We start from the raw sequence: 27,369 nt of genomic DNA, 5'->3' as shown, positions 1-27,369 counted from the left end.
TATGTGTGGCAAATTAACATTATTTTAAAATAACATTAAACATGAAATTACTACTTACAACTATGTCACCACCCAAATCTCAATAATATGTATACATTAATTGATATAAATAATATTTTTTGGTTTAATTTTACATTTTTTATAAATTATTTTCATTAAATATTAAATGTTTTAATTAAATCATACAACAAGCGCATACAACAATGCAGCCAGTACTGCAGGTAATTCAACCCAGAAATGTTTTAAATGCTACATAACTATATACTGATAATCTAGTAAATTATAATCCATAAAGATAAACAGTATAGTGGAATCACTACTGGTTGACATACTGTCCTCAGCAAGCACCATGATAGTGATAGTTGATAGTGATATTCAAAAAAGTATACAAGGGAAGTGCGTTGTTATTTTTGTTATTTTATTTTTCTGTCTTGTTTTCTCAGAAACATTACATCATTATTTTTTTAGTTCTGCAGAAATTACACACTTCAGCATCAATTTGATCTGCCTTACGTCAACTGTTATGCTGTAACTGCCTATAGAATCTTTGCACCGCTGATGGTGGTGTTGCACAATAAATTTGTGTATTTGACTTTCCATCACCCTAAACTTTCCCCTTCCCCGTGTGCTGCCCATAATCTGTTTAGTGTGTCTTGCCAATGGCTTCATGTACTGTACCAGGACCAGATTCAGCTGTAAGTACTCCCTTGTGACCCGGCATTACCTCTGTCAGAATTTAGTCTGCTTTCAAAACAAAGCCTCATCCTCTACATAAAGGACACAGATTGGAATTGCTAAAACATTTTGTGTTTGTGAATGTTGATAATTGCTAAGGGGTAGATTTGATATGTTTTGTTTTAGATTAACTTGTTTAGTTTGTTTATTTTATGGTATTTTATTTAATTTGATTATCTGATCTGGTCTGGTTAGTATAGTTGACCAACAGACTAGCAACTTGTGAATACCGTTTCGTCCTGGTAGAATGCTAAGACTAGTTAGAGCTAACAGACCACCTTTGACCAGCAGGCCAACTACCATGGCTGAAATAAGGGAGTTTTCAAATATTTAAAGTTTAATGATTTTGTTGTGAGAGTTTTACTTTCACTGCATGAAAAAATAAATACTCAGCTTTCATACTGTTATTGCACTGAAGCCAAAGAAAATTATGAAGGTTTCTGTAAAATCTAACAAATAAACATTTGCAGAACTGTATGGAGATTCAGATTTTTTTTTCTTGTTCCTAAAATGTGTTCCTAATTTTTTTTCTTGTACAAAAATAAATAATTATGATTAATCTATTGATTTCTAAACAGTGTTTAGAAAGCACAATCAAAAAGCAATTATGTCAAATGTAGTAAATATGATAATTTATCAACTAAATGTTTATTGCAATAATGTAACATTTATTTGGACATAAGACAACACAATTTGGGGAGATTTATTGTTAATAAACAAAATAAATGTCTATTGCAATATTTCACTGAAGTTATTATTGCGGTTGTTGTAATAATTAACTACAATACTAAACGAAATAAGAAATTATGATTGTAATTTACCACTGTAAAATAGTTGCTGCTGTTATATTATTCTTATTTTTATTATTATATTTTATAGTACAACTGTAAATTTACAATACTATTATTTATGACTGTCTTAGGTATTTTGGTATAAAAGACTGCCCAGCTTCACTCTGAAACAAATAGCACATACATGTATTTAAATAAATCGTAGCCTTTGTGATATAATAAAGCCATATTGCGATTTCAGGTTTAATGTGATTAATTGCGCAGCCCCAAAAATACACAAAATCTTTTTTTCCTTCCCTCCTACCCCCTGGAGGTCCTATGACTCCAGATTGAAAAACTACATTTTAATTAACATGCTAACAATGTGCAGTGCTTTAGATTTCAGTTTGCACAGTAAAATATTCTTGGAACAGCCTTTTTCGCCTTTCATATCCTTTAAAGCGCCACAGTCATACACATTCAGACAGAATGGTTGCATCATTAAATCTTGCACTGTAGTTTGAACATACTACTACAAGAGTTGACAAGTTAAAAATGTGTCTGGAGGTCTTAAACCCATAACATATCCGACCCCAAAATCACCTTAATTATACAAGCCTCGCTTCAAGAACAATGAATCGACCAGTTGATTTTGAAAGTATGTATTTTTTTTACTCTCCTACTTCAAAAAAAAAACTAAAAACAGCCTGAACATGTTAAGCTGGTGTGACATGGTTTTTCCAGCAGGGATTTCTGCCCTTGACCACAGAGCGGAAAAGACATTGCTTGTGTACAGTAAGGCTTTCATCAAACACACAAGTTGTGATGTTTCCACAGACATCAGATCCTCCATTCTCATGAGTCACATGTATTTTTGGATATGTGCGTCAGCCTTAACATGACATACTCCTGAGATAGATCACAGTGATAAACTCTGCAGCTGAACATGCTAGAGTCACCGTATCTCATCAGCGAGCAGGCTGCTCTTGGGGAAGGAGCCACTTTACAGAAATAGCTCAGACATCTCGTCCTCCCTCCCTCTCAGCTCCTTCCGCGGGTGTTTTTTGTTTTTGCTGCTGTTCCTTCCCCTGCACAATGGAGCTCCGCATGGGAACAATAGCCTTCACGTCAGAGCCGGCCCACTACACAGCAGCCCTGTGGGCCTGATTCCCGGAAACAGAAAGGGCTTCTGGCAGGGTCTCCTGTTTCCTGAATGTGTGAATGAGAGAGGGAGGGGGGAAGGGGCGTTTGGGGTGGCTAAGAGTGAAGGCAGGGGGCAGGACTGGGCCAAAATAAAAATTCTCAGGGCTTTGCTCCCTCACGCTTTCTACTTCTCTCTCTTCCAAGGAGCTTCTCTATCATTCTCTGGAAAACTGTCTTTAAGCTTTTAGTGGCCAAAAGACAAAATCACAGGTTAAACATTCGGAAGCGCTGCCGATCCAGGCCACAACAATCAAAGAGGAGAACATTAATCCATCCGAGGAGAAATCAAATGGACATTTTTCTTAATGCCAAGTGAAAATAAAAGAACTATGGACTGAAAAGTTTTCAATAAGAAGGGGAAATCTGTAATTATTTTGCATGACTTTGTGGAAACAGGAAGAGCTTCATAATCCAGTTCACAAGAGATTCGAGAGGAAAAGAGAGAATTAATGTTACTTTTCTTACTGAGCTGTCTGAGTGATTCAGACGGTTTTGTTTAGCTGATTCAGTATAGGCAAAGACGTTTTCAGGAATTTTGGACGTATTATCCAGTAAAAAGATAGAATCCCAAACTGAATCAGACTGTATCTGAAGAGTGAGTCATCTGCATCGAGGCAATGCTGCTTTTGATTCAGAAAAAAAAAAAGACTGATTGATAAAATAACATGCCCGATAAAAGTCAACAAAAATGTTTCACTTGGTAGTCTTCCTCATCAGAGAAGGATTTTATCAGTAAATCCTTACTTATTATCCAATAAAGAATCTAATGACACCCACAACTGAGATCATACAACAATAATAATCTGGTTAAAAATGTTTACACTATGTTTGTCTTGACATTAGGAAAAAATAGATATTGTTCCCTCGTTTTATTTAAATTATGGCCATGTTGTTCTAATTTTTTGCATCGTTTTAATTCAGTTTAAAAGTATTGTGGGAACAAATTCACAGTATCTTGTGTGCCAATATCTTAGACTACGCAGACTTCAGTTCCTTAAAAAAATAAAAAAATTAAAATTTTAAATATTCTCAGGGATAATAAAAACACATCCAAGCCAATAAAGTGTATTCGGAGTGACATGAACCTGTGCCACAACCTGATACTCAACAGCTTTTGCCAGCTAAATTTGAACATAAATCACTATATATTAGAGATTACTACATTAGCAATTAAAATAGTTGATAATGAAGAGATGAAGTAAATAATGATATCAATTTTGGTCTATTCGTCTCACAAAGAAATTGTATCACAGAAACGGCATTAGCATTTCTTCCAATATGTGATGTACATCCTAATGCAACAGATTATGGTGGGAAGATCTGAATCTGAATGACAGCTTGAGGTTTTAAGAAAGGGCTGGTGTTTAAGCAGATAATTTTATTCTAGCAGTCCAGTATATGTCACCAGGGAGAAGTCGGTCATTTAGGACAAACTAAAAATTAATTTGCATTCAAATATTACAATTTTTAACTGCATGCTTTCCCTTGGAATCGACCTTGGCATCACTAGCACCACTGTCTACTGTTTGAGCTACAAGAAGGCTGAACACATGAATGGATGAATTGTTAGCAGTAAGATCATTAATACGCATTTTTAAAATGAATTTCCGTTTCATGCCATTTTTAAGACTTGGGAAGATACAGCACAAGCCCTAGGGTTCTGTTTTTTGGAACACAGTCCACTTTCGCCGTATGAAAAAGAGCAGCTTGCACATTCTGAGAAGTTTCTCCTACTTCTGTTCCACAGAAGAAAGTAAGTCACACTGGTTTGAAACAAAGTAAGTGTTTGGGCGAACTATCCCTTTAACACTGCACAAGTTACTCATGTCATAAAACCATTTCAGATAAACAAATTATAGAACAAAACAATTTCTCAAACCCTTAATTCATTAAACTATTACTGATCCCCAATCAATCAAACAGCAGCTGGTTCCCAAGCCGTGTCTCTCAAAAACACCATTAGCAAGCTGATTTAGCAGCAGTGTTAATCACTCAACAATAGCAGTAGATCTGTAATATGATGCCACTGTAACAGAGGAATAATGATTATGCTAAGCTGCTCAGAAAACATTTAGCACCTCATTTTTCCTTTATTTGATGGCCAACAGCAGCCTCTGTATTAAAGAGTCATTAGCGGGTTTTTGGTTGCATTTGAAATGATTTGTCCGTCTTTGCCTCTCTGAGCTCTTAAGCTTATTACTATGAGACTGGACTTTAACCAAACAAGTTATCAATGAAATGCACACAGAAAGTCACACAGAAGCACTGCTACACAGGATGTTATTAAAAAAAAAAACACACACACATACATTTTCATTTAGTTATTTAACAGACGCTTTTATCCAAAGCTACTTACAAATGAGGACAATGAAAGCAATCAAAAACAACAAAAGAGAAATGATACGCAAGTGCTATAACAAGTCTCAGTTAGCTTAACGTAGTACACATAGAAAGTTTTTTTTATTATATAATAAGAAATCAGATAGAATAGAAAAAGAATAGAGCAAACCATATGATCCAACTATGTTACTTCAAAGAATCATTTAAGAAAGAAAAAACATAGTAATAACATTTATTTTTTTAAATAAAAATATTTATGTTTTTATTTTAATATGGTGCAATGACAGAGCCATGATTTTGGAAGCACCCTTTTACAAAAAAGTACTGAGGTGATACAATGGCAACCGATGCTTTCAGATGGCAATACCATGGTAAATGCCCACAAAACATAATAGTACCATGGGAATTTCTTGTGTGACCTGGTAATATGCTGTTTATTTAGATATGTTTTTGATATCATGTTTTTGAACATCTACCATGGAAGTACTGTGGTTTTCTTTGAAGTATACTGGAGTGCTTTGAATAGGTTAACTAAAGAACAATAACTAACTGATATCATCAATGTACCATGGTAAAGCCTTTTTGTCTTTACTGGAGAAGGATCACCACATTTGTTTTAATCAATTTAATGGAAATGAGCTAATGAGGAAAAAAACATTGGGTTTCTTCCTCTTTGTTTCCATCTATTTTGTGGGTTACACTTTCCTTGAATCCCATTGGCTGGCAGGTCTTAAAATATGTATGATCACAGCAGAACATGCCTCAAGCATAACAGCGACCACACCTTCTGTCCTATTGCCCCCTTTCACTGTCTCCAAGTGCTTGAAGGATGGGGTCTCATCTCCAGAGCAATCCTCATTCTGCCCCAATAAACCCGATGAGAGCGACAGAACGAGTGTGCTCGGGGACGCGCATTTCTTCACGCTACACTGTCTCTTCACGTTTTATGATGATTAGGATGGGCTGGTGGGGGCAGGGACTTAGAGAGGGTGAGAGGAACATATATATTCATTGAAACTTGAAGCAATCCTGTTCTCTTCATTCCCTAGATAACTGGAACACAACAGTACAATACAAACATGAACCTACATTACACCCAGAGGATACAGAAACAATGCCAAACACAAACAAAACATGACTGTCATGAACAGGAAATTTGGGCCGTTTATTAATATTATTAATATATTATAATTAAATATACACATACTACAGTTAAACAGTGTGGGGTTGATCTTTATGTTTTTGATAGAAGTCTTTTCTGGTGAACAAGGCTGCATTTATTTGCTCACAAATACAGTAAAACCTTTAATATTGTGAAATATTATTGCAATTCCAAATTACTGTTTTCTATGTTAATATATTTTGAAATTGATTTTTATTCCTCTGATGGAATAGCTGATTTTTCATTACTCCAGTCTTTACTTTCACATGATCCTTCAGAAAACATTCTAATATGCTGATTTGCTACTCCCCTGGTAAAAAAAGTAATATATTTAAAATACATTTATTTCATACTAAGTAGAGTTCAAATCTATTAACATATTTACTGACATATTGCTTGAGATTTACTGATTGAATTATAATGAAACTTTTTTGGAGAACAACTTTTTTATATATATTTCTTAATATTAAGCCTAAAATGTGTTTTTATGTCACTTTTGATGAAGACTGTACGATCTTTCAATAATATCGGGCTTTGATTTCTGTATAACTTAAGTCTTAAATTAAAGTTTTTTTGAGTTTGTTCCTGTTTTGTACTTTCAATTGTTCTTCTTTTTATCTTTAGTTGTATTTTTGAGGTTATTTTGATTTATGTGTATTTTGTACAAAGTTAGTTGTTCCAATTTAGCAGACTTTAAGTATACCAGTTTATTAAGTACAATTGCAGGGTATTTTATTAAGAACAACAATATTTAAATGTATTTGTAGTACACTTAGCATGAAATAAATGTAAGTAAAATACATTTTAGCATATTTATTATTTTACTATATTATCTATGTTGAATACAGTTGTGCTGTCTAATATTTTTGTGGAAACTGATATTTTTCAGAATTCTTTAACAGAATGTTGAACTAATTTAATGTCTTCTACTTATGACCAGATAATTTCTTAAAAAGTAAATCTTACTAAACACAAACTTTTAAACGGCAGTATATATATATATAAGAAAAATAAGCCCTATATTTACTTTGAACTTGAAAACATATGATTTCCTTTAAGTACTGTAAACAAATATTGGATTGTGTTGAATCAATGAATACCAAATGCCCATCTGATGCATACTCTACATATTTTCATAAGCTCCAACCTTCAGCTGAGAGCAAAGACCAAATGTGATTGGTTGTTTTTTAATGTTAGCCAGACAGCTGCTTCCTGTTTGAGTGGGCAGAGCTTGGTCTGAAAGCTGTAAAGTGAATGAGACTTCATAAACATAATTAACAGTCTGGGTATGCAACACTATTCAATCATTTACATGAAAGTGATTCTGAGGCTGGGCGACTTGAAATAGTTTGTATAGCTTAAATATGGAAAGCCCTCTTTTATTTCTGCTCTGAAGCAGCTTAAATGATTATACAAATGCACAAACCTACAACGGTCAAGAGAAAGTCTAACAGACATGATACAGACTGTTTGTGAATGCAGATATGCATTTGAGAGATGAACTGTGATTATTAAAGGGAGACTCCAGTGCTTTTTCTGTCTAGTTCCTTTGTTGACATTGTCAACAACACATGCAAATGTTGCGGTCAGAGACCATAACACCTCCAAAGAAACCAACTTTAAAACCATATCAAAGATTTCAAATAAACACAGAAGATGAGACGATTTCATGAAATTCTTCACGAACCTCTGACTGCAGAAAACTCATTTTCATTCATGTTGGCAGTGTGAAGACAGACACGCATGTGATGCTGAAAACTGAGTGGCACTTTAACATCCTTGCAGTTTAAACAAGAACGAGACCAATCAAACGTTACAAACTTCACTACAGAGCAGAATTATCCCATTAAAGTTACAAGAGGTCCTGTTATTAATATTATTAATAACTGTAATCAAAAACCAAGAATCAATAGACTTTGATTAAAGAAATATATTAACAAATAAATTACAATTATGACAATTTAATACAAATTTTGGGAGTTGGGGATTAAGTATTAAACATATGTATAACATTAAAATAATGATATAATAACTTGCATAATATATCATACATAATATCATTTAATTTGCACCACTCATGTAGGTAACCTACTTTGTGGGGGGGGCAGTGAATTGACAAAATATGAGCAGTTTGCAACTCTGTTAAATAGATTAATTAAGATCAATAAGTCAGTAATTACAATACCTTAAAATAATAAATCTGAACTTATTAAAATTGTCTACGCAAGATGATTTTCTAGTATAGATTTGAAAATAATTTACAAGTCTGTTTTATTTGTACTGGTCACAATGTTGAAATCTACCTGCAAATGGTTTACTTATTAAACCACAAGCAGCATTTTAACATCAAAAAATGCACAAGCCTAATGGCAGGTCAGGGATCAAAGGTCAAAGAATCAGGAGGAGCACAAGCTAAGGCAAACAGCTGACTCACCAGCAGCTGACCTGAGCTGCCCATCGGCTGCATAGCAATACAGTCACCAGACATGAGATTCTGCCTCAAGAAAACGAGTGCAAAAAATTGCTTTAGGTCTCAAAACAAACATGATTTACACTTCAGAAGCTACAGTCCGGTCACAGCGGTGTGTGAAAGATTTATAATGTTGCGTGAGAGTGTAGAAAATACAGCGTTCATGACAGATGCGGCAGTTTCTTCAGGTCAATCCCTTCAGGCCTTAAATCAATTCTTTAATTGACAGCATACATGCAAGAAACACGCTTGACATGAGTCGAGACTTGCTCTGTGTGCCACTCATTAGATAGTTTTTCAAGGTTTTGTGATACATTATGGTTAGAACTGTATGTCTGACCCCAGGCTACTGTTACTCATTAAAACTAATGACACATACAGTAACGCACAGTAAGGCAATATTACATTATGTAACTTTCATCATTACAGGCAAGTAAATAATTGAGCTCAGATGTTATAAAAACACAAATGGCTGGTTGTTCAGCTTTTTATAACTGAAAGACATCAGTGTCATTGGAGCATTTTAAAATATGCAGAAACGATAATGCAACTACCTGTAGTGCAATGGTGGGTAAAACAGAATGCTTGTAGTGCAATGGTGGGTGTAAAAAAAAAAAAAAAAAGGAACAGGAAAATAAATGATTGAATGATTATTATTATTATTAATAATATATATTTTAATAATTAATATTTTCATTTTATTTTTTGTCTAGGTTTTAGTCATTTTAAACAAATATATCTATTTAGCTTTTTTATTTCAGCTTTAGTAATTTTAGAACTTATATCATTTAGTTGAAGCCGACATAATTTTATTTCAGCTTTTATTTCAATTACAAAAATGATTTTAATAGTTTTAATTATAGTTAACAATAACAACACTTCTGTATTTTCAATATACTGCTCAGTTATAATCCTTTTTGTCATTTTAGAACACACAGCTTACAGAGTATATACATACTATGCTGCTTCAGTGATGAAGTAAGCGACTGGCTCTGTCACAGCAGTGTTGCTGTCAGTGTCTGTTGTTTGGCAGCATTATGTGGGATTTTCCACATCATCTCAAAGATCAATATTTCAAGCATGCTCCAATTACACCAGCTCAATTATATCTGTCTCAACCCTACTGAACCATCCGGTTCATTGAACCAAATGCCAACCATTGAGCGTCCAGCAGGGAAATAATTTGATACCAGTAACCAGACAGACAAAGAGCTCAACACAACATTTAGTGCCAATCCAAACAACAGTATACAGAGCCAAAAATCCATACCAACTCTACAAGAGATTAGGGCTGGGCGATATATATATATATATATATATATATATATATATATATATATATATATATATATATATATAAAAAAAATCTTGATATTGTCAAAATTTTTACGATATCCGATATATATCTCGATGTGTTTGCATTTGCATAAAAAAAAAAAAAAAAAAAATCAAACACAATTTAGATTGAACAGCTAAATTAAGCAGTTAAAAAGTCTAGACCAAGTGATCCCTTACTGCTTTTTATTAAATGAACACATGTAGGGCTATATGTAACTGAAGTAGTGCAAAACAAGTACAGAAAGTGCATTGTCAACTTTTTTAGTGCATGCAATTCTCAATTTAAACTATGCAACCGGGGGAAATAATTAAACTGGGATAAGTGTTTTATTGAGAAAAATAAATAAATAAAAAATTATAAGTTTTTTAAGCTAACAACACAAGTCTGTCAACTGTCTGCGGTTTTAAGAGTATCTCTGTGGCATGAAACTATGTTCTCACTGACACTAAAAACCCTCTTAGATGGGGAGCTAGTTGCTGAAGCAAAAACTGTTAAAAATGAAAACCGTTAAATATAACAGTGAAATTCGCTAATAGTAATTCCAAATGGCCATAGCCTATGTTTCTCTATTCAAACTTCAGCGGTCGAGCAAGTGCATTTATTCAGCGATCACAATTGCAAACAATACAGTCGAGATCTCATGAAAGAGCACAAACCGGCTGAATGATGCTTTCATTAGATCGCTAAACTCCAGCTTGTTAGTGTTTTCAGATCATTGGCGGTGGCGCGTCCGCAATGAGGAGTGAGCACATGCGAATGGTTGCCAGATTGCTTAAAATAAGAAAACACCATGCAGAAAATGTATCCTTGTAACAGCGAAGCTCTGATTTGGGGATTTAAACTCTTGTTATCTGGCAACCACTCTCATGAAAGCTCTCATAGTAGAGGTGTGTGGAGCAGTCCACAGCTACATGTTCCTTTTTTGGACGTTTGGCGCACTCCTTTGGGAAAGTATTCTTGAATTTGAAATATTCGATATTCACAATATTTTCAAATTTTACATCGTCGTCAAAATTATTCCAACATTATCGCTTATATTCGATATATCGCCCACCCCTACAAGAGACACATTAATGCCTGAGAAAAATGTATACATCAAAAGAGAAAACTATTAAAATGTATTAATGTAATCTAAGACAACAATCAGAATCAAAAGAGAAAAAGAGAATGCATGCGTTGCTTACAGAAAAATCAAGCCAATTCAGATTTTTGCAATGTGGCACTAACTCCCCTCCAATTTTCATTGCGAAATGTTAAAAAAGCTATTAATGATGAGTAAATCATTTATACATTACTGTTACAGCAGTTATATGATTCCAATTTGTGTCTATTTAAAATAGGGTTGTGCTGATAAATGAAAGTATTGTGTATCGATGATAGTCAGAGATATCGCCTGTGGCTGATGTCTTTTACGATATCAAGATTATTTTCAGGCAAGTATTATCATGTAATTAATACCAGGGCTTATTTGTTTCATCATATTTCAATATATCATTTATATATGCAAGTTTATGAATGCAATGACCAATTAGATGTGTACAGATGCGTTAGCTGCTGTTTGAAAAACTGTGGAAATATAAGCATTAGAATTAGTAAAAGGCATGGGCCGGTATGAGATTTTGACGGTATGATAACCTTAACCAAAAATATCACGGTTTTACGGTATCACGGTATTGTTACAGCTCTGAAATGTGTTATTTTTAAATGACTGGGTAATTTATTTATTTTTTTTCGCTGGACAATATATTTTGTTTTTGAGCAACATACAGAATATTAGAAACAGTAGAATTTAATTTTTTTCTTTGATTTGTTTCCTAACAATAAAAAAATAAAGACTGACCTCCTTATTTAACCTAGATATGTAATTACAGTTATTTAATTTTAGTGATATAATTCATATACATATAATTTATATAATTTCATATTTAGTTATATAACAATAATCATACACATAATTTGATTTAATAATAACCCAATTTGAAGCAAAAACAGAATGTTCTGACAAGCTTTGTGAAATTATACCACGTAAACTTCAGAAGACAGTCAGCTCCCCTCAGAAACACATTCATATAAACCCCCCAAATCAATATCGAGGATTTTCTTCCAATAGTTCGTGCATCATGAACAGTTTGTGATCTGCCTGCTACAATATTTTTCTCTGTGCGTCCATCTTCAGCGTCTCGGGTGTTAACAGACATCATATTTTCACATAAATTACATTTTGGAAAATGACTGCATTGCAACGCAGTTTTTGCAAGTCAAGAACAGAGAGTTGCAATAAGGCAAAAAACGTCCGGTTACCGATTGCGTAAAGGCCAAAGTATTTTCCATTCCGCCGTACACTGTCGGCATTACGTTATTTTCATCATCAAGAGGGCTCGCGGACAGCCGCGCACCCCATGTTACTGCGCATGTGTTGAGCTCATCCTTCCACGCTCATCTGCGGTTGAGTATACTTTTGAAAGCTGTGCGGACGCAGCTGTGCGCGAGACGGAAAGGAACGCTGAATGTGAAGTTTACCCGGGCCATCCTACACACACGTGACTGACCACTCACTCACACCAACAGGAGGAGGAGGGGTCAGTGTTACTCTCTACACCAGTGGTTCCCAACCTCGTTCCTGGAGGCCCCCCAACACTGCACATTTTGCATCTCTCCTTTGTCTGACACACCAAATTCAGGTCTTGGAGTCTCTACCCATTGACTGCCATGTAAATTACACCGTCAAGGTCCAGAAAAGCATCGTCAGAATAGTCCATCTGTCATCAGTGGTTTAGTCGTTATTTTTGTTTTATTCGCATACAAAAAGTATTCTCATCGCTTCATAACGTTACGGTTGAACCACTGATGGCAGATGGACTATTCTGATGATGTCTTTCATCCTTTACTGGACCTTGACATTGTAATTTTACTTTCCAATGTCTCCAGCACCTCAGGGTACATAGTAAGTGAAAATCCTGCTCAACAGAGACTGCACTGGAGAGCACTTGTCAGATTCATAGTAAACACACACAGGACATAATCCTTTACTAGCTAAAACAGGCTTCAGCCACAGTCAAAAACATCAGATGGCTGCTGTCTCTTTTGGTGTAGAGATCAGCATGATGCTTTCCTGGCACTGTGAGCATAAGAGCTCTATTTTAAGAGTTGATAGAAAGGAACAGATTTTGGAAGTAGTCACAGAAACATGTTTTATGGCTGTGTGTATTAGTGTTGGGTGATATGGTCATTTGTCAAATTTTCATCTCGTCAGCCTGTGAGATCGACGATACACGATATTATCATGCATGGGTGGAGCAAGAGAGAGACTCTGTACTTGTCATAGCATAACCATTTGGTGTTTTAAACCGTGCAGGTGCACAAGAGTGAGCCTATGGAATCACCAATAATAAAAAAATATATACTTTCAAACATACTGATAAACTAACGTTAAATATAAAAATAATATATTTAAAACAGCTAGTTCATATATAGTCGGACACAACTGTCATATCGCGCATCCTGTGACAAATTTGCCGCATTTGCGCAGGGAAGTTATCAGTCTAAATGTTCTGCAAAATCAGTCAACGGAGAAAATCAATAGTAGATTTCATTTAAAGACCAACAATTTAACACTAAATATTGGACATAAACGAACACGTTAAATATAAAGTATTTAAAACAGGTAAGTTCATATATTTGGAGTAAAGTTAAATTGAATGGATGCTTCAGTCATACAGCGCTTCGGACCGTGCGCCCCATGACGAGCCCGAAGCAACCCCAACAGAAACGAATGAGATGCAATCTCACGTAACTATGGCATTAAACTCAGTTAGTGAGGACTCGTTTAAAATATTGTACATATATAGGCCGTTCAGATTAATTGTTAAAGTGCAATGAAATACGTTATATCTGCAGACGATGTAGGCTATGTCTGTTTGCGGATGGAGACTTCTTCACCAGCTACAGGCTCTAATCATCATTTGCGCGCGTGTGTGTGAAATGCGGTGCTGAAGATAAATAGCGAAATTTATAGTGAAATTTTATATACTGCCCAGCCCTAGTGTACGCATGCTTCAACTGTACACGATCTGAATAAGCGCATGTCAGAACAGCACACGAATTAAATGTTTAACCGGCATGACTGATTGCATGCAAACACACCCCACACATGCACATTAATATCAAACAAACGCACATCGAGCAAACGTCGGCCACATCATTCAGTGAAGGAAAATGACAAGCAGCAGCTTCTAATTCGTCATTAACACTGAAGTATACGGAGATAAAACAATGCAAGTGTCGATTACAGTATAGTTTGTCCTGAAGCCTATCGGTAGTCCATTACTGAACCAATTATGTACCGGTCCAACAAAATACTGGTTCTCGGTACCCATCCCTAGACTTGAGGCGATATGATCATTGGAACAAAGAATGAACAATGGCTCCAGTTTCCCACAGCGGTAAATGGAATCTTTACGATTGTTATGTTGGTTTGTGGTGGGGAGATTTAAATGCAAAATGTGGTGTTATGTTCATTGGGATTTAGATTGAGAGGTTTTGAGTTTTGGAGTTGTAAGGGTTTTGGGTTTTGAATTCAGAATTATGTTCTCTATTCTGGCCAGAATGCTCCGACACTGAGCCAGTAGGTTAAATGCTCTGAAAGTCTCTGGGAGTGTCCAGAACCCTGCTCTATTTATAGCAACTTGATTACGAAAAAGGAAAAAAAAAAGAAAAAAAAAAAGGCACAACAACAATACTCTCATGTCTTGAATGCCAAAAATACCAGACAATTCCTGAGGGGTGATTCAATCGCAGGCCTTTCACAGCCTGGTGCTAGAGTCATATGGTTTTTATCTACTCAAGTCTAAAACTATCCGTTACAACACACCCTTCTACCATTAATTAGAGAAAACTAGTATGGCAAATCTACTAACAAATAAACTAATCCTAAAACACATCCTTGATTTCTCAAAATGGCTTTCATATGTGATCCTAAATCTGATTCAGGTCAATGCAATGCAATGCCTCTGTCTGAATGTTCATATACCATAAACTCACTTCGATGGCCTCTATGTTTACTTTCGTATGACAACGTCCTTCATGCTGTCTTGTTATCATTCTTGCATGCAAAAATGCTGCAAATGAATCATAATTTTGTTGTGTTTGAACCGAGGTCCGACACATTTCTGAATGCTACAATTAGGGCTAGGTGATTTTTCAGATTTTATCAATTAATTCGAATTAAATTTTTATCCACGATTTTATTTTTTAGAAATTGAGGAAGCACAATTTTGAACAGAAATATTACACTTTGATAATATGCCAATGTTAACAGTAAACAGAAAAGAATGATCCAACCGCATATCGGCACACGTGATTAACCGCTTATCGCTAGGTGCCATTCACACAGAATGCACTTTTGTGTTGCACAAAAACCTATGAACAAGATGCGATGCGGAAGGTGGAATAAGGAAAAAATGCAAGATGATGTAGAGTGAACTTCTTTTAACTTTAGCACCACATTTTTAGAATGCCGCTTCATGCATGAGGCACTGCAAGAGATGTGAGTGCTACAGTCAAACGCATCCATGTTTACATAGAAAAACAATGGAAAAGCAGCACAATCGAATAAAAAACCCGTAGAGAACTACTGTTGAATGTCTGATATTTCATGTTTGCATCATGGTGACAGGCTGAAAGCTGCTGTTCATTGTTTTAACAGAACTAGGGCTGTCGCGGTGAGGGAATTTTCCTTGCTGTAATTTTGAGTGGCTCATTAGCGTGGTATGCAGTATTATCGCCATACATACATACATACATACATATATATACACATACATGCATATATATATATATATTATCTTTGTATGTATGTGTTACGATATAACTAACAAGGTCATAATCAGAAAACAATGAAATCGAAGGCAAATAGTGTTGAAACAGGAAGTGAAGCAAACAGAAGAGAATGACAAAATAACGGTCCACATAACAGAACATAAACCTGACAATAAGATTGCTAGGCTATCATTAACCTAAATGGATAACAGTTAGTTCTAATTTGATCTCCTAATCTGACTGGACAAGAGACTTTCTACTGATATTTCCCCCTGCGCGCGTTCTAGACAGGCTGTCAGTCAGTGCGGTAAGACTGTTGTGCCACAAGGTGGTGGAAAGGTACTGTCATTCAACTACATGTTCAAAAACGCTGATTCATTCGTTCAAAGAGAGACGTAATGAAACGCGCTGTTGGAATCATTTTAACTTTGAGAGTCACTTTAGAAGACTCAGCTGACCAGCAATGTGTCAGTGCTAAGACAGAGATTTCCCTTTCCTTGGACATGACAACTTATTTTCACAAATATATATGACACGGTCCTGGAGGACAGATGCAAGTAATCGCATGGTACACATTATGTTATCATTACTAACTTGTTTAATATTCAGTCCACATGCATGAAGTGTAAAACAAGAAGGGCATAACCTTACAAAAAAATAAAACGCAGAAATCGCGGTTGCTGCGGTTCTTGCATTCCTCTGTGGTTTGCTCGTCAATATTGCGATATTGCAGTTACCACGACAGCCCTAAACAGAACATTTAGGGCCGTTTCATAGTCAACGCATCTGTACGCATGCGCGTCCCCAAGACTGCGCATCGTTATGCTTCGGCCGCCATTATGCATCAGTGCATAGCCAAATGTGTTGTCCTAGTTTTTGATACGCGACACGCCGATGCATGCAATACTATGCGTTGTCGGTGGGGCAGACATTGCAAGTATTGTACATTAATTCAAGTATATTATGTTTACAGAAGAAGAAGGTTTGAATACAATGGCGGGCGAAGAGGAAAAATGATGCGAGCTTATACGTATAACATACCACCGCCTATCTCTGCGCTGCCTTTGTTGCCGCCGATGTAAAATCAGCAATAGAATGCACTCCTCTTCAGTTGTCATTGTGATCTGAATATCACGTGACCCGTCTCTACTACCCCCTGTCAGGTGAGCGGTGTATTGCATACACGCATGGCCCGTGACGCTTGCGTCCACTGTTTAGACTATGAAAGGGAGCGCGTCGTTCGCGTCCCTCGCATTGCTTGCTCGCGTTGACTATGTAACCGCCCTTATAGTTCATAGTAGTCTGCTGGTGTTATACCTTGTATAAACTACCTTGACTTTTGGGATTTTTTAGGCATTTTCCTGGTATTATTTCTGAACATAAAATATGTATTAAGTTTATACAAGATGTATCAGTAGTTCATGCATCTTTTCTGCAAATATACTTAAGTGATTTGTTTAACATTCATTGTCATTCATTAACATCTTGTTGACAACTTCACTTGTAGTGCACTTAGAACAGAATTTTCTGTAACTAGAGGATTAATAAAGAAAAAGTTACTTTGTTGTCATTACATTTTCAAGTTGACGTGCACTTAGAACAGAATTTTCTGTAACTAGAGGATTAATAAAGAAAAAGTTACTTTGTTGTCATTCCGTTACTGCATGTTTCAGGACAGTTTAGTAGGAAGAGCAGCTGTTGTCGTTTGATTTTTAGGTTGGATTGTTTTTAAAAAATGTACAGTCTTCCGTGTACAGATTGCTCCAAAATAAAAAAGCCCAAAAACTTTCAACAACCAATAAAACAACTGCTGCTTAATTTGAGCGGATGAAATTTGAAGTATGGATGGAGAAAAGAGGGAGCAAGAGATCTGAGCACTGGAGGAAAGAATGCTTTCATGACCAGATAAGCACTGCAGCAGGAATGAGACAGCGTGAACAGCGAGAGATATACGGAATACCAAAATCTCTCAGTTCACGTCTCGGCTATGAAGTAGTTTCCAGGCAACTCCCAGGTCTGTCAGTAGCCTCTGCCTCCTCTAGTTGATGGATTTCAGTAGCACAGGCATGTCCCCAGTGCTGTAACACCAGGGGAGGTTGGCTTGTGCACTTTGTTGGGAGAACAAAAACAAAAGGCTGGGCTCAGCAGTTGCTTTTGTCACCAGTTACTTAGAGAGAGAGTACGCTGAAATTTTAACAGCGCCCTATAGCTGGGGCCTATTCAGGTATAGCGACATACCTCTATGACTCTCACTCTCTGCAATGTACGATCACAAGGATCACTTGTCCCTTGATTTTTGACATTTGCTGAACTCAATGGAAGCCATTTTTACCTATGTGCCACAAGTCTGACCATTACTTCGATAAAATATTGTTTGAAAATGGTGTAGTTATGACTCTGATATAACTTAGTAAAGAAAATCTCAAAGCAATGCCACTGGGATGACAAAACGGTAAATATACATTCCTGTGTTAAGACCTTTTGTTGCTCCTGGAACATAAATAATGCCAAACAACAATTCAAAACCATAATCATAAAAGCCTCACCCAAACACAACCCCTAACACAGAGGTGTCAAGTCCTGATCCTGGACCACTACTAGAGTTTTGCTACAATCTATACAATGCTACAATACATTTTTTTACAATCCATAAAATTCCAGGCAAGTGTATTTGGCCAGGGTGGAACTAAACTCTCAAGGACTTTGGCTATCCAAGAGCAGGACTGGACACCCTTGCCAGTGTTGCCAAGTCTATGGTTTTCCTACAGAAATGGGCTACTTTTACACTACTGCCACGGGTCAATTTTTTTAGTCCACAGGTTAAAGTGAAACCCCCACCCCCACGGAATGCGATTTCAACCAAGGTGGAACCCCTGGAAGGACGTTTTGACCTGATGGAATGCGATTCTGGATCAATTTTGAAATCGTGAAAGTGTCCCCTAAAATGCAATTGGGCTGGTTTTGTTACAGACCCCAGCCTAAAATCATAGGGAAATTATACATTGATATGAAAGTTGTTCAATCATCTAAGCCTTCCTTAAAATCATACTGGCTGATTGGATAGTGTTGCTTTAGAACCAAACAAAGATGTTGATTCGGTAATGTCCCGAATGTTAATCGGGGAATATTTGGTGAAATGAATGAAAACTAAGGATCTAGCTGTGTCCCAAATGACGCACTATTAGGGCTGTGCAATTAATCGAAAACCGGTTTCGATTTTGGCCTCCAGCGATTATGAAAATACAATAATCAAGATGAAATTATTATTGCGCCCTATTCCACCCCCTTTTGCAGCGCTGCACATTTGTTCCTCCATAAAAGCCCAATTTTACATGCAAATCAGTCAAATCCTGTAACGTGATTTTTGCAAATGGGACATGCTTCATTTATAGAAGTATATTTATTCATTTTTTTAAAAGTGTGAAAGAGAACTTGCATTGCTCCTCAGGAAGATATATGCACTCAGAAATGGAACAAAACATGGACATGTCAAGTCATCTTTTAGCTCAGGGTGCACGCCTCAACAGTCAAATACATGCAAAAATGTGTCAAAAATGCGGCGCTTAGTGATTAATCATGTATACCTTTGCCGGTCATGTAATAATTGAATGTAAAGAGTTGAGAATGAAAATAAGCGTGTAACGGTAAATCGGATCCCTGCGGCTCTTAAAGGGACTGTGTCCTTATCAAACAACAAGACAAATTCAAAATCACACACTGCTCTTGAGTGAAGGATTTTTGTAGCTTTAAGAAACAAAGAAAAAAAAAAAGTTTAATTCTTACAGTGAAGACTATGCGGTTTTATTTTACATTTGATTATTCATTTCTGTGGTAGGCTGTAAACTGCTTGAGACCTGCATTAAAAAAAAACTTTAAAGCACAATTTGTTTCATTTGTATCTTTTTATGCTATTGTATTTGTCCTTTGCTTTTTTATTACTGACAGTTAAATATTTGTCATTCACCATCAGCGTTTGATAGCCATGAAGCAGTGAATGTTTTATTTGAATTTAAACTTGAAATGTCACTTTTCTGACAAAAATATGCAAAATATAACACTAAAATTACACTGTTCACGTCCCACAGTGGCAACAAGCTGCTCAAACCGAAAGCAGAGATTCACAATGACAATTTCCTGTTAATTATTGTCATACACACATTCTGATGTCCTGGCAGATGTCGGGCAAAGTCTGAATCCCTGCGTCATGCCGTCATCTGGGAGAGTCCTACAGAGACAAAGGCGGCAGACGTACAGTGCTATGGTTCTGTGGCTAGGTTTGGTAATGGTCTGTTGGAGCAGGAAGCAGACGGGCACGGATGTTGTGTGGAACGTGTGGCAGGGTGGAGCGGCCACGCCCTTCTTATCTCCCTCTCAGGAGCAGATGTTGCCAGCTGTGTGGAGCAGAGATAGTGATCAGGGTGCACCTCCTGTTGAAACTTGCTCCAATGGACTGGAGAACAAAGAGGTGGGGAGAACGCGAGATGCAGGAATACAGCTTTTGCCCAACCACAGGTACTGACAGCAGCAGAGATACTCCTGAACACTGACTCACTCAAACTAAAGTGGATCCAAACTGTGTTTCTTAAAATGTTCACCATGAACCTAGTGTTGATTCAAAACCAATGATATTAAAATTGGCATGCTTGGACATGAATCATATCTCAGCCAATTCTAATCTAAGTGAGATTTTGGAGTGTCACTTGGGGTGACAATTTTACATTTTGAATGTGTTCTCAGCTTTGTATCTGACAACTGAATACAACAGTACAACACATTAATCTGACTCTATGTTGTGTTTTCTTTCAAGTAAAATGAAATATGTAATCTAGCCCTGACCTAAGTCCATTAAAATGCTTCACATTTCTCAGGCAATTATCTGTATGATGTACGACGCACAATGGTTTAGGAATGCAACAACTGCTGTCAACATGATCAGGTACTTCATCAGGTACTACAGGTGACTATCAAGTAATGTCGGCATATAACAGCAACATGTACAACCTTGTCTGGAGCAACATGGGGCGCCTTACTCAAGGGCACCGTGGTCATGATTTTAGTTGGGACTGAACCAGCAATCTTAATTTCCTGTTTGATGGCAGTTCATTACTAATAATACTAATTTAAACATTTGTGTTGACAACATCGTATCCACTAGTGAAGTATGCAGCTTTCCTAAAAACACCAGTTCCTTAAAGGCTCTACTAAGTGACTGAGACTCTTAAAAAAGGAAACAGGGAAGAGATAAGTGGTACAAAGAAAACTTAAACTGAGGGAAAGCAGGGACACCTAACAGTAGAAAAGTAGAGAGCAAGCAGCAGGAAAATAAGTTGAAGGATATTTTTGGGGGAGTAGCAAGAAGAACCTGGAGATGGCCAACAGGCTGAACCAGTTTAATGGAATTTAGTCAAGGTCCTCTGTGGTTCACCACACCCTATGACCACCAGCTCCTTCAGAGCTCCAAATACCTTTTGCCTCCATCTCCTCTGAGCCTTCGGCTAGTAAGCAGCCAGACTCACCCACAACACTGCAGCTGTCAATCTTTCACATCTCTTCCTCTGGCACCGGCAATCCTTGACAACTCAGTTCAAGCTGAAAGTCACAGCAGACCAGGTTCAGAGGGAACTGAGAAGCACCTGTTATCTTTAGCCTCTGCCTGTAGAGAGTCCCTGTCCACTGGGAAACAACATACTTGGTCCAGATACCAAAGCACCCCACTGTCACAACCAGTCAACCAGACACTGAATCCTTACGTTATGAAGACTGTGGAGAGGAATGGTTTTGGCACATTCAGTTGACCCCAATTCTACCTAAACCCTAATAACTTTGCTATTGTGAGATATATTAATGGTGGCATGAGTCAGAGTATAGATGACTGGTTGACAAAAAAGAAAAAGGAGTTGGTGGTGCACTTCAAAAACACCCCTTTATATCCACAGAGATTGTGAATATGTTTTAGAATTTACTTTGACATCAACTTGCACAACTTAACTGAAAATATAGAGATAAACAGCAGTATAAAACTAAATAATTACTCCTTAAAAAATGCCCACAGGGAAATTTTTGAGTGATGATTCAAATTAACTGCAAGCTGCTGCACTTAAACTTTTTAAACAAATTGACTTCTGAAAATAAATAAGACATGAGGTTTGCTGAAATGAATTTCCCATTTGTGCCTCTGTTAGCTTGATGTGTTTAGTACTGGGCACCACTTAATACAATGCAATGCATCACAATAGGTTTGAGATTAAAATGATGGCAAATGCATGAGAGTCCAAGTAAGAGATGAATCCACAAATTTAGATTTAAACTCTCTTGTGCCTCATACAATTAGCCTGATTGCATCAAGAAATAATAAGTCTTGGTTCATTCACATACTTGTGCTAAATGATATGATTATATGAAAATAATAACAAAAATGTGTTAATAAAACAATTGTGGTGGACTGTCCCAGAGAGAAGAAATTTGAATAAAGTCATTGTTTTTGTTTTCTTTGCACACACAAAGTGTTCTCGTAGCTTCATAAAATTAGTTGAACAACTGATGTCACATGGACTATTTTAAAGATGTCCTTACTACCTTCCTGGGCCTTGAACATATCAGTTACATTGCTGTCTATAGAGGGTCAGAAAACTCTCTGATTTCATCAAAAATATCTGAATTTGAGTTCCGTACATAAACAAAGGTCTTACAGGTTTGGAACGACATGAGGGTGGGAAATTTATGACAACTGTCATTTTTGGGTAAACTATCCCTTTAAGTTACTCCTCAACAATGCACCATTTGTCCTTTAAGTTACCGAAGGACATCAATTCACCACATAAACAATATCCTCTACAGACTCTGCACCTACAACCAACCCACAGAGCCTGGCATTGATATCTGCATGACAAATCCTAAGCCACTTTTTATTTTCACACCCTATGGACACTGAGATTTTCATCCAACTGTGTATATCTTCACAGCACAGCTTGCATCAAACTCTGTATTACTTGATCTAATAAGCCACTTAAATACTCTTATGGTGAAAACATTTCAAGGTCACATTTTACCTCAAAAACAAAATTTAAAAACGCACCATTTAGGACCACATTATCACCAGGACTTGTTGACAGATCCTCACATAGGTAACAATAATACTTAGGTTTTGACCTCAACTATTAAATTACAGTTAAAACTGCACAATGCAGTCAGTCAGTGTCATGGGTCATTTTGGCTGTACAGTGGCTCCAAAATCTTTTGGCTTTGTCTGGGCTTTGGTCTCATACAAAATGAATGGCCTTTGCCAATCCATAAATCCTATGGCTCTGAGGCTGATGCTTCTAACGAGGAAAGCAGCTCAAAGTTCATTTGTTTTCCCCATTCTCATATTCTTACATACTTTGTTACATTAAGTAAAGCATCAAATCCTCTTGAGCGTCACATACTTTTATCTATGCTTTAACAAGACTGATGTAACTGACCTTTCACAAGTCTGGCTCGCTGAGGGAATACCACAATAGTGAGACAAAGATGATCAAAGAATTATTGTAGAAAATAAATTTGATAAACAAGGATAATGCTTGACTGAATGTTTTAAAAAAAAAAACTATACTTTTTCCTTCCCAACTCTCACTATAACTCACAAAGATCTGGAGCTGATCGCAATAAACCAGTAAACTTCAACGAGCACCTCATCCCCAAGACTGCAGTATGTCAGCAGGTTGATGAGCTGTGTAGTCGGCGAGCAGCATGTACAAAGGTTGGATCTGAGGAGGTCAATTTCTTTCCTAACTACTCGTCTGGCACAGGAGGATGGGAAAGCAGCAGCAACATTACTTGCAGTTTCCAAGGTGACGCAGCTGGGAGAGTCAAAGGGCCTGTCACGTGTGTGTAGCACGAGGACTCTGTGTGCTGTTCTGGCCCCAATAACTTCAGCCTCCAAAAGCAGACTGGCTCCCACAGCCACTTCCTACTTTTTCAACACGGGTCTTTAACCCCGTCGCTGTCTCTCTGGCTCACTCTCTCTCCCCGGCCACACTTCCTGTGGGAACTGTAGGCAGCAAAGCCATTTAAGAGATTAACATCCTACAGTCCTTTCAATTTAAACAGGCCTACTACTGCAGTTATTAAACTCATGATAATTACACTGAGATAACATTAAACACGTACTGTCAGTCAGTAATATGGTGCAACTGTGTATTGGCCTTACCCATATTAAAGAAGTGTTACCCATATTGAAGAAAGCCTTTTCTCTATGGAGAATATTCTGTAGGGGTGTAAAGGTACATGGGTCTTTTGGTCTTTCGGTTCAGTACGCATGTGTACCGAACAAATACAGCATTGATTTAACCACCGCACAAGTGGAACTTCATTGGAAACTTCTTTATATATCATTACTTATGAAAAGAAACAAAGTCCCATCTTTCAAATGATGGTCATTTTTCAGGAAATTCAAACAATACATGCTGTTTTGACGCTTTTTGATGACAGATCGCTGGCGCCTCAGTTCAAACAGCAGCATGGAGTGCGACCATCTCTTCTTTACTAGGCCTACTAGTTTTAACACAAAATAAACATGAATGAACACCTCATGTAATCACTCAATTAAGTGTTTTAACCACGGAAAGATGTCAATAAAACAGCTTGTAAACAAAAGTCATGTAGCATTTCATTGACCACAGGCAAGAATGTGCATCCATCAACAGAAACATATTATCAGCTGAACCCTGTTTTTTTTTTTTTTTTTTTTACTTTTTATTTATAGCAAACCATTTTACAGATGCGTTGTCAGATTTAAGTTGAACCGCGGTCCTTGCTCATGCTGAACCGTGTGTGGAGAACCATACGGTTAAATTTTTTTCCTCAAACCGTTCCATCCCTAGGGCTCATCCATACAAAACCAGAGCTTTCCCTATCCAACCTTTTTTTTTTTCCCTCATTCGAAATAAAAATCTGTAAACAGGCCGTCGTCTCAAGAAATAGCTGATTACACACGAAACCACTGAAACTGACTCAAAACCGACTCACGAAATCGCATGCAATGTCTCATTCAGTAAAGCCGGTATAGCGGTAAAAAATCTGACCAGTTTTCAAACGGGAGTGGCAGTTAATACCACAGAGTGTAGTTCTGCCACAGATCGTGTTCATAATCGAATGCGATTAACAGATGAACAGAAAGTACAGTTGAACTATGGCTCTGCACTGCCGCTCCCGTTTGAAAACAGGTGACAGACATTTGCTAATCACGGAACCGGCTTTACTGATGAGACAAGCTGACAAATGCATGCGATTAATCGTGCAGCCTGACTCAAAACAATGCAGTATACATGCCAGACCAGTATGTGGCGCTGTTATTCTGCCACAGAGATACACTAAAAACGGAGAAGAAGACTTGGAGCATGTGCATAAGCCTTGCAAGCTGTATACAAACTCAACACAACAACAAGACGACAAACATGGAACAATACAATTATTACACTATTTATTAATCTGTGTTAATGTTAGTTAAAAATACAGTCGCTAATTCATTGTTTGTTCATGTTGTTGTTGTTGCTGTTACATATCATAGCGGTGTCTGACCAGAGTCAAGACACAGGGTGATGATGTCATCAATACACAAACTATACGGATTGGCTGTACACACGAAAACGTAAGGGTGTCGTTTTCAGATTTATACACTCTGGGACCCGGTTTCAAAAAATAGCATTTTCAGGCTCCCAAAATGCTGATATGATACAAACTTTTTATGTATACAGCTAAACGTGTCTCCGTGTGGATGGGCCCAATGACTAGTTAAATTTATCACCTGAAACTGAAACCCTAGTTCAATTAGCCAATAACTAAATTAATACAATTACCAAAAACTGAAGTTTTTATTTTCATCTAAATGCAAACTCATTTCAGAATCATTTTTGTTTTTGCATTACTATCAAATTGCTATTAAATCTAGTGATTATATCAGAAAGTTAGTGGAGCAAAGCAAATCACTTGCACATATCCCTTTCAACAGTGTAGTCTAAAGACTTCTGCTTCTGATCATACATACATACTCAGTGGAGCGACATTTGTAAGAAATCCCAGTGTTTAATAGTCTAGTTTAAATCTTTAAAGCCATGACATTGTGTTATTTCCTGCTGTACTCAAGCTCCACCCCTCCCGCACTTCTTCTGCTCTGTGCCAGGATTCACTATGACCAAAGTGAGATCTCTCTATTTGTTTTCTAATTTCTCCCAACTCTTTCCAATAGCCCATGTTTACTCAATTATACAATCAAAAGCTTTCTGAAGCACATTTGTTTTTAATTCAGAAATGAAAATAGTAGCAGTAGTATATATTTATCTAATGCCATGTCAGCATATAAGGCAATTTTCATGGCAAATACAATAAAAACTAGCAAACAAACAAACACAAGTTACAGTACACAAGATTTTTTACATTAACATATGATAAAAATTCTAAAATGTTTCTGCCAAAATTATACTAAACTCTTTGAGTGAGTTCGGAATAAACAATAAAGTGCATTTGTGAGTGAACTCTTCTCCTCCAGTGTCTGGCTCACTTGGGTGTGGGCCATGATTAGTACAGGTTTCTATCTACTCAGCAAGCTGAGGCATGTCAGACACACTAAAGAGTAGGTATTTAATTAAATGGGCCAAAATTACCACGTGGAACTGCTCATACATTACTCATCCTTTTTCATGTCATTTGTATTTACAGTAGGTGAAATGTTCAAGAACGCAGGTCTATATTTATGTGATACTGAATGGGGTCCTCATTACTAACAGTTCATGCTATCGACTCCCGTACACTGATGCAAAACATTTTTAATATTGTAATAGTATAGTACCTTGATGTTGTATAGATTTTTAAATTTTAATTTTTTGCAGCAACATAATTTTGTATCCCAAAACACAATGCACAAAGATTGACCTCTTATGACCTGACTCAGTATTTGATCAAATGTCAAAAATTGGATTACAAAAGCCAAATAACAGATGAAAACTGGTAGCACAGGTAGGGTTTGAAATGTTTGTAGTATAATGCATTTTTTTGTTCACATACTATTTTCATTATTTCCCCCAAACCAGTTCAGTACAAGCCCTGCCTCACAGACGATTCAAAAGATTTCACTGGTCATGATATTAACAGGGGTGATTAAACTAAAAGAAACACTCCATTATTTTTGAAAACAGGCTCATTTTCCAACTCCCCTAGAGTTAAACAGTAGAGTTTTACCGTTTTTGAATACATTCAGCCAATCTCCTGGTCTAGCGGTAGCACTTTTAGCTTAGCTTAGCATAGATCATTGAATCTTATTAGACCATTAGCATCTCGCTCAAAAATGACCAAAGAGTTTCGATAAAACTTGACTCTTCTGTAGTTACATTGTGTACTAAAACCGACGGAAAATGAAAAGTTGCGATTTTCTAGGCCCATATGGCTAGGAACTATACTCTCAATCCGGCGTAATAATCAAGGAACTTTGCTACCGTACATGGGTGCAGCAGGCGCAATGATATTACGCAGTGCCTGAAATTTGCTGGCAGCAGCTCTG

At 36.9% G+C, this 27,369-nt stretch overlaps 1 protein-coding gene across 5 annotated transcripts in view; it reads right to left on the bottom strand.

Moving 5' to 3' along the window:
• Positions 1–27,369, bottom strand: part of LOC109107386 (rho guanine nucleotide exchange factor 12-like) — a 76,518-nt gene that overhangs the window by 41,327 nt on the left and 7,822 nt on the right. The window contains exon 1 of one of the 5 annotated variants that reach the window (XM_042724939.1): positions 19,994–20,771. The exons of the other annotated variants lie outside the window; for them this stretch is intronic. Coding sequence (XP_042580873.1) covers positions 19,994–19,995 — 2 coding nt within the window. The 5' untranslated portion in view covers positions 19,996–20,771. Of the gene's footprint in view, positions 1–19,993; positions 20,772–27,369 lie in introns of those variants that run through there. 5 annotated transcript variants of the gene reach the window in all.

This window comes from Cyprinus carpio, chromosome B5 (assembly GCF_018340385.1).
Source record: "Cyprinus carpio isolate SPL01 chromosome B5, ASM1834038v1, whole genome shotgun sequence".
Classification (NCBI taxonomy): Eukaryota; Metazoa; Chordata; class Actinopteri; order Cypriniformes; family Cyprinidae; genus Cyprinus; species Cyprinus carpio.
This window is presented reverse-complemented; position numbering and strand designations above follow the sequence as displayed.